This window comes from Macrobrachium nipponense, chromosome 20 (genome assembly GCF_015104395.2).
Source record: "Macrobrachium nipponense isolate FS-2020 chromosome 20, ASM1510439v2, whole genome shotgun sequence".
Classification (NCBI taxonomy): domain Eukaryota; kingdom Metazoa; phylum Arthropoda; class Malacostraca; order Decapoda; family Palaemonidae; genus Macrobrachium; species Macrobrachium nipponense.
This window is the reverse complement of record NC_061089.1, coordinates 46,106,907-46,123,129: the sequence shown is the minus strand read 5'-3', so window position 1 is coordinate 46,123,129 and position 16,223 is coordinate 46,106,907. Positions and strand designations below refer to the sequence as shown.

General features: G+C 39.5%; 2 protein-coding genes across 7 annotated transcripts in view; both read right to left on the bottom strand.

Moving 5' to 3' along the window:
- LOC135225612 (elongation factor-like GTPase 1) overlaps positions 1–16,223 on the bottom strand; it is a 145,040-nt gene that overhangs the window by 81,485 nt on the left and 47,332 nt on the right. The gene's annotated exons all lie outside the window — the stretch shown is intronic.
- Positions 1,435–16,223, bottom strand: part of LOC135225586 (acid sphingomyelinase-like phosphodiesterase 3b) — a 40,184-nt gene continuing 25,395 nt past the window's right edge. For all 5 annotated transcript variants that reach the window (XM_064264868.1, XM_064264894.1, XM_064264877.1 and 2 more), the window contains exons 6-8: positions 12,780–12,905; positions 12,178–12,358; positions 1,435–3,555 (exon numbers count right to left, since the gene is read on the bottom strand). In XM_064264868.1, coding sequence (XP_064120938.1) covers positions 2,840–3,555; positions 12,178–12,358; positions 12,780–12,905 — 1,023 coding nt within the window. In that variant the 3' untranslated portion in view covers positions 1,435–2,839. The remainder of the gene's footprint in view (positions 3,556–12,177; positions 12,359–12,779; positions 12,906–16,223) is intronic.

The window sequence follows — 16,223 nt, the reverse complement described above, 5'->3', positions numbered from 1 at the left end:
ACTTTTAAAAATAGTTTATACACATAAATTAATCCAATCCAAATATACAGGCATCCACCTCCAATTAACAGTTATATGAACAATGGTAGAATACATTCAGCAAAGACACTGCAATGAGAGTACAGTCAAATTACTTCCAATGCACAAATAACACTGAATATTAAGTATAAATACATCACTGACCATTCCAAGTGATCACATATATTAGGAGTGTATTGTATGGTTCAATGAAAGCTTAAACACTTTATTACAGTAAGTTCTATTGACATTCAGTGCCTTAACATCAGTGTCTTAGGAAAAGGTATAGAACATTTTAATTAACAATAATAAAAATGAAACAGTAATCTACAAGAACATTTTTGAGATGAAAACGACATCAAACCAGCATTCTTGATATTCAACATCTAAATTTAATCAACTTGAAAGTCTAGCACTGCTTCAAACATGAAATACACTGTACGTATTTGGCATATTACCAATACCTTTTCCACTGCTGCAGAAAATAAACTGTGAAACACTAAAGTTAAAATAATGCCTTCCTAGTATGATAAAGTATTACAATTACACTATCATATATTCCTTTTCTACAAAGGCTCTGTGCAAGACACTACCTAGGGGTGAGTTCAGTGTCTGTAATAAATAATGATAAGTATCACATTGTAAAACACTGCCTTTGCTGAAAACATACAGTAAGTTCGACACCAATATCGTTAAGCATTTCTCCACTTCCAAGAAAGGATGGATTTAATTCTTTGTCATAAAAAGCTTAGTATGTGTCCAAAAAGATACAATCACAGAAGACTTGAGATGCGTCATTGCCATTTTAGAGGACCATTCTCCTCTTAAAATAGCTGTTCAGATAAATAATATTTTTGTTGAACTAATTTCAGCTACTGAATAAGGCTTTTAGCTAATAACAAGGAGAAAATTGTTAATATCTAATGCATTAAATTATTCAAAGATTCATCTTTGATAAAACTTTTACCCTGTTTCTAACTTGTGAAATCATTCTTTTCAAGAGGTCATACTTGTACAAAAACTGAAATAGTGTTACAGGTCATCCAATCATTTGCTCTTATCACATCAATAGGTTAGTGTTATGCATAACTCTTGTATATTACATCTTGTATATATAATAATAAATATTCTCTCTCTCTCTCTCTCTCTCTATCTCTCTCTCTCTCTCTATCTCTCTCTCTCTCTACTATATATATATATATAATATATATATATATATATATATATATATTATATATATATATATATATATATATTATATATATATATATATATATCATATATATATATATATAATATCTCTATATATTTATATAATATATAATAATTATATAATATATATATATATATATATATATATATATAATATATAATACTCTCTATATTTTATATATATATATCATATATATATATATACATATATATATATGTATATGTATATCACATCCATTTAAGATGTCTGAAAAGTTGAGAAAATTTGGCTTAAGAATACCACTTTTGGCAGTTAATAAACATTGTGAAAATTTAGTTATTCTACACTGGCATTACTGCAGTACCCATACCCAACAAGACATCTTGGTGACCAATGCATTTTTTAGTTCAAACACCCCACAATACAACCTCGTATCCACATAAAACACTCATTAGAAATTACTTGCACACCCATTCAGACTTCCTAAAAATACTGTGTTTACAGCAACCCTACCCCACCAAAGCACTTGATGAAACATATAAAAGAATCTCAGATTGTTAAAACAAAAGTTAACAATTACTACATATATACTCTCCAATTGCCCTCTGCAGGGAGATACAACTTACAGCATGTCTTGAGTAGTCCATGATTCTGTGGAGCATCCCTTCAGCCCCAGCAGCATTGATTTCTTTTCCTGTGTTCACTTTAATCTTTTTCTACCAAGCTTTCAAACCTCTTTTAACTTTACCTTGCTCCAATTTTTAAACCTTTAAGAATACATCTTTTAGCGAGCCTTAGGTCTAAAAATGTGACTTGTTGGTCCGGTTCAAACAGTATACAGTATGATGATGATACAGTCTATAATACCCAATTTACATTCTTTTACAGCAACGAGGAAATGCAAAGTAAGCCAGACAAATAAAGCCTAAGTATCTTGTGTACCCTGAGACTGCTGCCGCACTAATAAAGTGATACAACCCATACTAAAGAGGTATATAAACTTTGTGCTGGGTGGACATACTCCTAAAACTTGCCAACTCCATACCAAATTAACCTGTACATCTAACAATTACTAGTTTTAACTGCTACTCAATTCTACTTAAGCTCCCTGGACCCGGTTAAATATTCATCTGCTTGTAGGCATAGTACTTGCAGTTCTGACATTCATCTTCTTGCAGTTCTAACAATGTTGTCAATGTCTTTGAATTGCAAATTGCATATATACTTTGTACTTGGAACAACTAATTCTGCAGAGCTGGCCTTCGCATCTCATACGATGTAAATTAGCAATCCTTACTAACCTAAAGCCAATGACTACAAGAAATATGTTTTAATAATATAAAAGTGTTATTATCTCAAAGATGAAGATGGCTTGGCATGTAATTAAAGAGGGGAGGAACAATTAAGCTGGCAGATTTGGAAATACCATTATGAAGTCCATCATAAAAGCCCAGATGATTATAGAGAAAGGGCACAAGTGAGGACCTGAATGAGGTGAGAATTCAGGCAGAAAGAGTGCACAAGAGTAAGGAGTGGAGAAAAATTTCACACCTAGCTCAGCAAAGGGAAATATAACATCATAACATTGTCAATGACAGTAATGGTTTGTGTCATTTGGAGAACACAATATTAAAATGGATGATAACCCTTGGGACGCAGAGAGAAATTCAAATCTGATACCTGAATGCCTCTCTCTTGTCTCATCAAACGATGTCTACGAATGACAACGTTGACAATCATCACACCCAAGCTTACAGTTAAAATTACCATGAGACTCATACCTAATGTCACAAGAATTACAACAAAAATTGGCGCACTTGAAGGAGGTGATAGATCTGAATGCACGTGGTCAAGATAAAATGTCTTGTTCAAAGTGAGACAGTTATTTGTCTCATTGTTATTCATGCAGTGGTTCAAATCCTCTATCCTAACATTGGCTATGGCACAAAGTTGAGTCCTTTTGCAACAGCCAACACACTTACCATGATTGTAACCTGCAGAGTTAAGGAGATAATAAGTCTGAAATAGCTCATCATTGTCAACTAAATTTTGATAGTGTCTTGCCATGCTATTAGCATCAAGACTTTCCAGCTTGAACATTTTCCTTGCTTGGTAAAACTCTTCCCATTCTGGCTCTTTAGAAAGACCTTTACTCATCTTCGAAAGAGAGGATGAGAGCTTATACGTCTTTGCTAAATTGAGATGAAACTGAGTGTAATCCAACAACGTTGATGAATTATATGAATATAAACGTAGAGAAGGATTTACAGGCGTACCCCCTGGTACTGGGGCTGGGTACCATGGAGTTAATGAAGGTGCTAAAAAACCTACACTCTTCACTTCACCTGAAAATATAAAAATACCAATGCAAGGTTCCAACAATATACAAAAGACAATATGATGTGCAAGAATGGTTCTACTTCAATTCCACTAAGACCATAATCTATAAATTAAAGGCTCAATTAGTATTAACAATATTATTATGAATCAAGTAGTACTGTACAATAAAATGTAAATAACAGAGAACAGAACAAAGCTAATAGATATAGCTACAGTTAGTTAAAAGAAGTACACCCTCATATCTGGCCCCCTTCGCTTACAGGGATTTGAAATAATTATTCCATTATACAGAATCAAGCTTATTACATGGTACATAAAATCAAACTCTATACAATAGCAATACAGTATACCTAGTATATTATGCTCCCAAACAACTTTTCTTTTCCTGATGATGTGTTCTAACAAACTCCTCATAAGATGAATGACATGCTGTATTTTTGGCAAACTAAAAACTATTGAGCATAATGTGTAAGGCAAAATAATTTTTAAAAAATTTGCCCTCACGATGTCAGTAACCATCTCATGAAATGTAGGAGACTTGGGACAGTATCTCATTTGGTTAAAGTACATAAATACTATCTATGCCTTCAAAGAAACTAAAATCTTCCCTTTTATCTTAAAGTTGTGAAATTTTAGCAGGCCAAATCTGCATCAGCAAGTGTAATAGTACAACATATAGTGTGTTTTTCCTTTTAGAGGAAAATAATCCTAATTCCTTCTTACTATGATAAAAGAAGTATTTCAATAAATTACTTAAATAATTTCTTGTTAACCATAATAAAAAGCGTAGGTCGAAGTCATTGTTCCTCATGAGTTTTTAGTGACTGGTGAGCTTTCAAATTTGCTCCCTTTGTAGTCTCTTCATGTATTTGTTGAATAATGCTGCAAGAAGTCTTAAATATTCATGAATAAATCATTAATGACAGATTGATTGATCTGATTAGAGATTATCTGGCATTAAAACTGCTCAAACATCACAGGTATTCAAGTACTACCTCCATCTTAATCTCACACTTTTGAATCTAAGGTTACTTTTATTAATATTTGATAGCTTTGTGACCAACCCCTGGCACTGCATAAGCACCAGAAATGAAGGATGTTGAATATTATCTCCAAACCGCACATGCAAGTCAACATACTATTCTTAAGAGAATGTATTATCAAGACATGGCAGTAAGTGCTGGGTTGAAAAATAACTTCAAGAGTTCTGCATGAAGTCCTGTCTTACATGGTAACCTGGGGTGATTTTAACCCTTAGCCACTATAGCGAAATCAAAATGACTATGAACATGCATGTTTCTGGTGTTGCTGCTTTTCCCAGATTTGATACATTAACACTTGACTAGAGTTGGGATGTAATGTAGATGTGGCAAAAATACTTGGGATGCAATGTAGATGTGACAAAAATGATATTGTTAAGATACAATAAAGTTTTGTACATACTTACCTGGCAGATATATACTTAGCTATAGACTCCGTCGTCCCCGACAGAAATTCGAATTTCGCGGCACACGCTGCAGGTAGGTCAGGTGATCTACCGCCCCTGCCGCTGGGTGGCAGGAATAGGAACGATTACCGTTCTAGAACCAGATTTTCTCTTCCACCTGTCTCCTGAGGGGAGGTTGGGTGGGCCATCAATCGTATATATCTGCCAGGTAAGTATGTACAAAACTTTATTGTATCTTAACAATATCATTTTTGTACATGGAACTTACCCAGCAGATATATACTTAGCTGATTGACACCCTTGGTGGTGGGAAAGAGACAACTATTTACTGAATAGACAGGTAAACACATACGTTGTAGGTAATAAATAAATAAAACCTTGGTTCCTACTTGATCAGGCGGAAGACTCCATGGCTAATGCCTAGGAATCTGCTTCGCCTCAAGAGCCTCAGCGAGGATGTGACCTATGGCTAAGAGTTCTTGTGGGTCTGTCGATGGGGTCTTATCCATTTACTCGACAGAGCCTCTTACATGACAATATGCCTATGCCTAGTGGCATAATTAAGGAGCACAACACCGATCCCGATCACCTGATCCTAACACGAGGGTTAGTGCTTAAGTTGAAAAGAGTTATCTACAAACTCCTTTCAAACAACCCAAAGAAAAAACACGACGTTAAATAAAATTTAACTCACTAGTTAAGGATCAGTATCTGCTCCCTATCCCAGCAATGTATCCGCAGACACGTATCAACCAAGAGAGAAGGATCCCTCGAAGGTTATCTTGACATCCTTCGGATAATGGGAAGTCAACAACAGAGTTGCATCTCCCGTATGTGACAGCTAATATGTCCTTATGACATATTGTTAGGGAAAGAACAAGAATTCGGAAAAGCTCGCACTTCATGCACTTTTAATTCTCAGCTGTTTGAAGGAATCATCAATGCACTTATCAAGTGCTTAGGAGATCACAATGTCTCAAAGAAAGGCCAGGGCGTTCTTTGATATAGATCTCTTCTGGGTGAAGCCTGGAGCCTGGCTAGCGCTTCGTGCCTGGCAGGCGCCTAGAGCCTGTCTAGCGCCTCGCGCCTGGCTGGAGCCTTGCGCCTGAATGGCGCCTAGAGCCTGGCTGGAGCCTCGCGCCTAGATGGCGCCTTGCGCCTAGCTGGCGCCTCGCGCCTGGCTGGTGCCTGATTGGCTCCTCCTTCCTGGCTAGCGCCTCGCGCTGGCTGGAGCATTGCGTCTGGCTGGTGCCTTGCACCTGGAAGGCACCTGGAGCCTGGCAGAAGACTTCATGATTACTGTCTATGAGTCTGCATGCCTCAAGAGTTTCAGCGAGGTAGGGACCTATGACTGACAAACCCTTCTGGAATCATGTCAATGGGGGCTAGCCCACTTACACGACAGAGCCTTCTCGGATCGTGCCAATGGGGGCTGACCCACTTACATGGCAGAGCCTTACCTGTATCATATCAATGGGGACTAGCCCTCTTACATGACAGAGCTTTAGGTTTCTCTTTACTGGAAGGAGCCTTGCGTCTGGATGGATCCTCAATCCTGACTGGAGCCTAGCCTTGAAGGAGCCTGGCACCTGGCTGGATTCTAGAGCCTGGCTGGCTCCTAGAGCCTGGCTGGCTCCTAGAGCCTGGTGGCTCCTAGAGCCTGGCTGGCTCCTAGAGCCTGGCTGGCTCCTAGAGCCTGGCTGGCTCCTAGAGCCTGGCTGGCTCCTAGAGCCTGGCTGGCTCCTAGAGCCTGGTTGGCTCCTAGAGCCTGGTTGGCTCCTAGAGCCTGGCTGGCTCCTAGAGCCTGGCTGGCTCCTAGAGCCTGGCTGGCGCCTCGCGCCTGGCTTGGCTCCTCCACACTTGCTGGAGCTTCGAGCTTGGAAGAGTCTCTAGGCTGTCTGGCAATGTCCACATCGGACACTCTTATATCTGTCCGATTTGTTCGCCTCTGGTTGCATGGTGCGCCAGGTTGGAGGCCCGCTCCTTCTTAGTATCCGACCATGACAGAGTTCCTTGGAACTGTCCGCCTCTGGCGTTTTTCGCCTGTATTGGCATTTGGCGCTTTGGCTGGCGCTACATTGTCCGAGAGTCCTGAACAACCACATAGTTTATCAGGAGACTGGAGAAGGGTGGAAGAAATTCTTCCCCTTTGAGCTTTTGGCCCCTGGCAAGGGGAGGTGATTTTAGTCAGCTACACCCAGTAGACGACAGGATATCTAACAATACGAGAGAGAAGAGTCTTCCTCCGAGGAGGATCCTTCGTGAACACTTCTTTTGCTAACGAGATCTCTTCTTACATGTTGATGAGGTTCCTCGTTGCAGAATCTTCCTATCCTTGCCCGAAGGAAGGGAAGGAGTCTGGAAGTCGAAGGAGACTCTGAGCTGAAATTGGGCGGAACCCTGATTTCTAGCTCTTATTGTATCCTTCTGAATACCTTCTGGGAAGCATTTTGAGCCCTCATCGCACCCGAAGACTCTGTAGGCAAACGTTTAAACCATCTCTTCTTCTGTAGATGAAAATGTAAGTACCCTGCCTGGGCAACTAAATTTCTATCTGAAAGCGTTGCGTCAGGAATAGAGGGATTTATTTCTTTTGCCAGACATACTATGCTGGCAAGAACCCATTGCCGAGTCTCCATTGAATCTGATGCGAGATTCCAATGCACAAAAAATTCACTTGTCTTCTTGGTCGTTTAGGGCTAAGAGAAACAAAGAATTCCTTCATAAACTTCCTCAAAGAAGTTTGATGAGGAGCAGTTCCATTTTGTCGGAACACGGAATCTGTGGCCACAAAAAAAAAATCCCATTCGAAGTACATGATATCCTACTCTTGTCGTATTGCGGTATCGTATAAGATCCCGAAGATCTTAATCCTCTGTTATCTCTAATTCCCTTTGTAGAGACAGAGTATGGCCTTTTACTGCGTTCTTTGATAGCAGATATATACATAGGTGATTCTTCCCTCTGAAAGTGAAGAAAAAACCTCGCTATGTGGTTCACAGAGGTATCGGAAGAGGACAGTTCCTCATTCCATCTAGCACGATCTGCAGCAATTCTATGTCTTAGCCATGACTATTGTCATTTACCTTGAAAAAACCTCTCATTCATGTCCACTTCTGGTCAGTCTGCACGCGGACAGACTCAGAGTGGAGAGGTTTTATAGGTCTATTTATAATAGATTCTGATAGAATATCCAGATACTCTTGGAAAAGCCTTACGAAACATGCTGTGAGAAGAACGTGACTTCTGTGAATCCAACCTCTCTAAGGCCAAAATGAGGCATACATCCTCTCTTCCTTTGACGCCCAGTTATTTCTTAATTACTGTTAAGAATTTATAACTAGGGAAAAAAAAAGGCTAAAGTTTATTCCCCTTCTTTAAATTTAAAGATGTCTTATATTGCTACCTCTCTTGGTTCGAGGAAAAAGAAGCAGTCTAAAGGAAGCCTGTTCGTCTTCTACCTTACAAAGAGATCTATGAAGAAGACTTTCCGCAGGTTCTCACGACTCTTTTCAATAAGTGTTAGACATACGTTAACAGTTATTATCTTCGATCGAGAAGGTTCTCACGGACATGCAAATCTTGCATCGAACCTCTTAAGGATCGTTACGTTCCGTGTCTGTTCCCAATAGGTTCTCTTTTGTTAACGCGAACAGGGGCGAAAAAAAGAGATTCTCGATGCTCTTTTGCGATATGAGAGAGTCGTGGAATTGGCCTAAGTGATTAAAATAAATCATTTCATCATTCCTTGTAAGCGACCCCTTTTCGATTAAATGGGTAACGAAATCAGGAACGAATCTTGCCGTTACCGAGCCTGCTGTCCGAGAGGCTACTGGACTCTTAGGTTAATAACTCGCTAAAACGAGAAAATATCTTGGATGGTGCTTCTGGCGCGGCAGGCGCTTCTGGCGCAATTTGCGCCAGGCTGGCGCTTCCTTCTAGTTCTTTTTAGGTTATGTGCCATAACATCTATGCCTTTATGGTACCCGACATCCTTCACATGTTAATTCCGTTCTTAGTGGGAAAAAACTTTTATATACGTAGTATAGTCCATTCAGGGAAACAAACTTCTGCCACTAAGAGAATGTTTCCCATCCGACTCGCCCAACTTCTCTTGAGCAATACCGAATTTAAAAAGGTTGTGTACGTTTCTCGAAAGGATGAGAGAATTATATATATCGCGCGCTGCCGTATTAGAATCCTTTATAATACTGTCACATTGTGGTAAACAGCATTAATCTAGGAAACCTTTGTAAGGATACTAGGAATTTGTAGTTAACCTCGGTATGTGCATAAGACTTGACCATACGTAGTCTTAAAGTGAATTCTCTACTACATTCATCTTCTCACTAATCATGTACTCTAATAAGCCATGCTTTCGTAAGCATGAGAGCATTATACAATATAGAGTTCCGCTGCGTTAGAATCTTTTAAAAATGTTACCTACGGTAAACAGCATTGAAATGTTGCAATATCTTTCTTATTGAAAGCTTCTTAGCAAAAGGCAAACAATATTTTATTTATGTTTGCTTAACTATCCCCTCAATCAGAAGCTAAAACCACGATTGTAGGGGAGAGACACGGTTATTCATTCCATCCCGCAGGAGAGAGACATGTTACCGACCACTCATGACCGACACCTACATGATACTGCGTTGGTGTCTAAGCGATAGCAGTCTCGTTAGCCGACTGGCCTTACTCTTCCAGAGTTGCCAGCTACTCCATTTAATAAAGGAATCTTATAAAATTATTATCGAACTTCAGGAAGTTCTTATAATGCGAAACAAGACTTCGATAAATCTAGAAGCTAAGTAGGTGTTGTCTTAACAATCCCTTTAAGCGTAGTCCTTCCTAGGAAATTCCTGGAAGGATACTGGTAACTGAGTTGCTCAGCAAAGAAGTAACTACGGTATGTGCTTATGATTTGCCGTATCGTATTCTCACACAGCAGATACTCTACTACCTTCTTTCCCTGCCGAGGCAGATAGAGAAAGGATATTCTGGTGCCTGGATCCTTGCACCTAGCGCCTGGAATGTTCCGCACGCTAGAAAGGAGACTCGCTCCTGGAAACGTTCCGCTTGCGTGGAAGGTCCCGTGCGCCCTGACAGTTCGAGCGCCTACTAGACCCCTTTTAGAAAGAGCCTCTTGCCCGGAAACGTTCAATGGAAGGATCGTTCTGATTGCCACTCTACTGTAATGGCTCCTGCTCTAGCCGTCTGTTTTTCTGGCGCAATTTGCGCCAGGCTGGCGCTTCGTCTCTTTGAAGGCGCCTTGCGCCAAGAAAAATTTTCTAGAACGCGGCTCGCGTGGTTGTAGGAACGCGGCTCGCGCTAGTCTGGTTTAGCTGGAACGCGCCTCGCTGCTGGCTATAGGAACGTAGCTCACGCTAGCTTGCTGGAACGCGGCTTCCTGGCAGCGGCTGGCCTCAGTGTTCTCTTAGTTTTCAGAGAACGCGCTAGATCATCGCTCCAAAACATACATTCTTCGTCTTTTCGGATGTAAGATGAAGAGACGCACTTTTTTAAGGATGCCTTATCAATGGCTATCCTTGGCAGTCTGGGACGTTCTACAGAACCTGACCGAGGGGACGCCTGACCGGTGGGGGTTCTCCCTAACCTTCCTGCGGCTGTCGACTTTCCTCCTCCACTGGGTCTGGGAGTTTGGAAGAGTCTAGGCCTGGAAGCGCTACGGAGCCGATCAGACGCACCCTCCACTGCACTGGAACACTATATTCACTTCTTACCTGTTTTTTAGAACGCTCGCCTTTTGAGCTCCATCCATTTATCTTCAAATTTGCACATATGAATTTGTAGATTCTGTGGAGTAAGAAGGTGATGAGGATGCAACAACTACTAGAATTGTCAATACTCTAACTGCTCGTTAGTACGAGAGCTCTTAAAGCTTCTAAAGGAAGCGTATCTAGTTATATGCTTTCTGACTTCCTAAAGTAGGAAGTTAGATCTTATATTTCCTTCATCAAGTTCTAACACTTATACACGTATTTGTGAGAAAAAAAAAATCAATATTTCCCTTATTGCAAAATATAAGTGTCTACCGAAAAATTCGGTAGTTTCACGTAATATATTTTTCGAAATTTCGAAGCCAAATTCATTAAAAAATTAATAAAAGCGTATGCCAAACCAAAGACCCAGTACTTCCCTGCAAAAGACAGCCCAGAAGGTCGATGGCGATGAAAAAACGAAAATCAAGTCAGGAGGTAGCAACAACGTATGTTGACACTACCGCGACAGAGAAAATCTGGTTCTAGAACGGTAATCGTTCCTATTCCTGCCACCCAGCGGCAGGGGCGGTAGATCACCTGACCTACCTGCAGCGTGTGCCGCGAAATTCGAATTTCTGTCGGGGACGACGGAGTCTATAGCTAAGTATATATCTGCTGGGTAAGTTCCATGTACAAAAATGCTGTTATATCTTCTTTATACCACTATTGTTCTGTGTTTCTAACACTGAACATGTAAATTGAACAAAAGAACTGAGATTTGATTATGAGTAAAGGTGACTTTAGTAAACCCAAAAAAAAAAAATAATAACAAAAAAAAAAACACTTAAAACTTGTTTTTGATAACATGGTATGATAAGGATGATTAAGTTTCTAATCATCTAAATGAATTAGTATAAAAATGCCCAATTTCTAGCCCAAACTCATTGATGAAAATAAATGATACAATCCAGTGAAAAAATAAATACTGTTATTGGCCCCTCAAGTGATGGCATATTGTCAAATAAGTAGGCCTTGTCTTAGAACAGTTTCCTTCTTCTGGAAAGCGCTTGAGATGGATAATTAGCATTTTATGACCGGATTAAGGAACCCCAAATCGACTGTAACTCTGGTTACTTTTTGTATAGCAAAGCCCATTCAGTCCCTACACTATTATTTTCTACCTACTCTCCTATGCAATTCTCCCATTTTATTTGACAATGTAATAGTACCTTGTTTATAGACAGCTTAGATTACTTACCCTGTAACTCAAAAGAATTAGATCCAGCTTTCCCTCTCCAGTTTCTTTACATTACCCCTTTAGGTTTTGGCTAAACTAGACACTTGAATTATTTGTCCTGTTAGACTTTAATGAAAGCATACGTAGTACATATATATATAAAGTCTTTATCATGCTATAAACAATTTAGAAGATTAAGAGAAATTACAAGAAAACTTACCAGTTGCTGTAGTAAATAACTTGAAACTATCTGTATGTTCATGGCCATATATCTGTGCCATTATCACCTCTTCAAATTCATTTAGAAGGTCCAGGTAAATGTCATTGTAGTATACAGAGAAGAATGGGACAGCAGCAAATCTTTCAAAGTATCCAGGAGGAGCATGAGCAGCAATTATTACCTGGTGATGAGAAATTTAGAAGTACCATTACAGTAATAAAAAATACAGTATTTATTTCTACAGTAGTTTATTAATTTCTAAAAGAAACATTCACTGAAATAAATAAGCAATGGGTCTTATGCTGGAACATAGGAGAATGTTAGTTTGCGAAAGATACTGAGTGCTAAGACAAAAGTTTGAGATATGAAGTGAGTGACTTTAAATCATTATGATGGAAGACAGAATCTACAGGAGAAAATCAATCTTAATTCTAACACATTTTTTGCTGGATTTAGTATTTGGCCTCACTGGTTATTCAGGAATGCTTAAGGTGATGATCTGCACTTGATACAAATAATGCAGGTCTAGATGAGGAATTTCAAAACAGAATGAACACAATATTCACATGAAGTTAAAAATAATAATGAAAAATCTCTCTTACCTTCCTGCCTTCCTCCCCAGCAATCTGAAGTTTTTCTCTTATCCAAGCAAATTGTCCACACGGATCACTAACATTCTGAAGTAAATCATTCGGACCATAATAAAGGTTTGTATTCAAAACCAAAACCTGCAATGAAAACAAAAAGTCAAAGTTTTTTATTTTCCCAATTAGCAATATAATTCCTATATATATCTACAACTACAGGTAGTTACATTACACATACATGTACTGCTAACTACACATGCATTTAAACGTAACAATTTTACAATAAAGGTGACAATACCTTATTAATCACCAACATCAAAAATTCCTGTACACAGACTAAACAATATTTCTGGTAGTGCAGTCGAAGAGCAGTGGGCGGTCACACAAAGGTAGAAGGTTCAAAGCTCACCTGGAGCAAATAAAAACTTTTAATGCCAAATTACAATGAAATAGATATTTATTGGGAGAGTATACATATATTCTTTTTACCTGTTGTGCTTGTTTATCATTCCATATTTGTGTAATATGAAGCATTTCTCATATACGTATCTGTGTACATTACCATACTAAGTACTGTGTTCAAATCCCAAAACTGGCTAACATGAGTCTGGATGCTGAATTTAAAAGGAAATACGGATTTGCTTCTGTGCGATTATGTTTGATGTGCTTTTTTTCAATATTCTTGACAGTGTTTACAGTATATTACTGTAAGGTTACCAAACTGAAGTTAGCATGATAATTTCTGTAAACACAAACACAATATGGATACTAACTATAGCTCAGTGATTATAAAAAAAGTTACCAGATCAAACACATCGAAGCAGTAAAATATCGGGAACTCAACCAATTTTTTTTATGAATTCCTACAGCCAACTGCTAGTACCCATTTTATTCTGCATTTTACCACATGTTCTCCAATTGAAGGCCTTTGCAAAAGTGAGGTAACATCTGCTTTTATAACTCGATCATAAAGGTCTCACATATATATTCCACAATTGTACAACATAATTTAAAAGGCGCTGCTAGTAAATGAAAACCCACGCTAACCTCCATCTAATTTCATTCCATCAGTAGTGATTTTTCTGTTTCATCATGATGTCAAAGGTTTTCACAATAAGGCTATAGGACCTACTGGCCTTTGGTTCTTTAATTCAAGTCATGGCCACTTTTGATGCTTTGGTGATTACAATTAAGTTAAAATGATATTAAAATATTCTTCAAGTAGGAAAATGAAGTTTTTATGATAAAACAAAGTTTAATGTATACTTACCTGGCAGGTATATATATAGCTATATTCTCTGTTCCACCTGGCAGAAATTTTCAAAACTCGTGGCAAACGCTAGTAACCTCTTGGTAGTTCAGGCAACCACCACCCCGTTACCGTGGCGCTAGCGCTAGGAACCGTTCCCAATTGGGCCAGATTTTCTCTGAACCCTGTCTCCTGAGGGGAGGCGGGTGGGAATTAAATTATATATACCTGCCAGGTAAGTATACATTAAACTTTGTTTTATCATAAAAACTTCATTTTAATGTATGACACTTACCTGGCAGGTATATATATAGCTGATTGACACATTTGGAGGTGGGTCAAAGACAGCAACATTCTTAGAGTATAAAAATATTATTATTATTTTAAAACTCTAGGTTCCTTACCTGCTAAGGTAGCTGACTTCATAGGTCCTGCCTCTAAGCCTGCTTAACCTTAGTAGCTCTCAACAAGGAAGTGTCCTGTATGTTGAAGAAGCTAAGACTGGAAACTGACAAACTGGACGTGACCAATGTGTTGACAGATCCGTACAGCCCTCTTATGCCACGGCATTCAAGCTAGTAATAGATCATTTACCTGAACTACACACACACCATCACCGGATAATACTAACAAGACTGAGAAAGTACCGCACACTTTTCTCAGACGACCAATAAACACAAACACCATCACCTAATAAAATCAACTAGCTTAAAAGAAGGTTATGGGGTAGTAACTCCTTTGCCCAATACTGTACCCGAAGACACGTATGGACCTAGCGTCTGACAATTATCAAAGGTTGTCTGAACATCCCTAAGATAATGAGACGCAAATATTGAATTAGTTCTCCAATATGTGGATTCAATAATTTCCTTGAGGGCCTAAATTCTTTTTAAAGCTAATGAAGTCGCCACTTGCCCTGACTTCATGAGCCTTCACTTTCAAAATACCAAAGCTCTGTTCTTCACACAACATATGAGCCTCTTTAATTAACTCTCTCATGAAGAAGGCTAGCGCGTTCTTCGTCATGGGTCTAGTGGGGTCTTTAACTGAACACCACAGAGCATCAGACTTCCCTCTGATAACTCTTGTTCCTTATTTCCTATATAACATCGCAATGTTCTCACTGGGCAGAGAACTCTTTCTTGCTCTTGACCCACCAATTCAGCTAGACCCAAAACTTCAAAGGATCTTGGCCAAGGATTAGCTGGATTCTCATTCTTGGCCAAGAAACCTTCTTGGAATGAACACACTGCATTGCCATGTCTCCATCCCACCTTCTTCGATATGGCCTGAAGCTCACTAACTCTTTTAGCAGTTGCCAATCTGCTACTAAAAAGATAGTCTTCTTAGCAAGATCTCTCAGAGAGGATTCCTCTAACGGCTCGAATTTGCTAGAGGTTAAATACTTCAAGACCACATCAAGGTTCCAAGCAGGAGGCCTGCATTCTGATTGTTTCTTCGTACCAAACGACCTAATCAGATCTCTAAGGTCTAAGTTTATTCGAGATGTCTAGATCCCTGTGCCTAAGACAACTGAGGTTAGCATACTCTTACCTTTTATTGTTCGAAAACTGACAAGCGTAAATCCTTCCTCAAGTAATGAAGGAAATCTGCGATTTGGGTCACAGAGGTACTGGATGAAGACACTTTCTGTTTTCTTACACCACTTCCGGAAATTGTCCCACTTCGACTGATACACTGTGATAGTGGAGGTTCTTCTGGCTCTAGCCACTGCCACTGGCCACCTCTCTAGAAATATCCCCTCGCTCTGACCAGACGTTCGATAGTCTGAACGCAGTCAGACCCAGAGCGAGGGTATTCTTGTGAAACCTGTCGAAGTGGGGTTGTCTGAGTAAATCTACTCTTAGAGGAAGAGTCCTTGGCGTATCTACTGTCCATTCCAGTACCTCTGTGAACCAAAACTTTGGCCGGCCAAAACGGGGCTATTAAGGTCATCCTCGTTCCTTTGCTCTCCCTGAACTTCTTCATCACTTTCCCCAGCACCTTGAACGGAGGAAAAGCGTACAGATCTAAGTTTTGACCAATCCATCAGGAATGCATCGACCGCCACTGCTTCCTGGTCTGGAACCGGAGAGCAATATGTTTGGTAACCTTTTGTTCTGTCTGTCGCAAACAGATCCACTACCGGACGGCCCCACAACTTCCACAGGCTCTGGCAAACCTCCATGTGCAACGTCCACTCCGTCGAG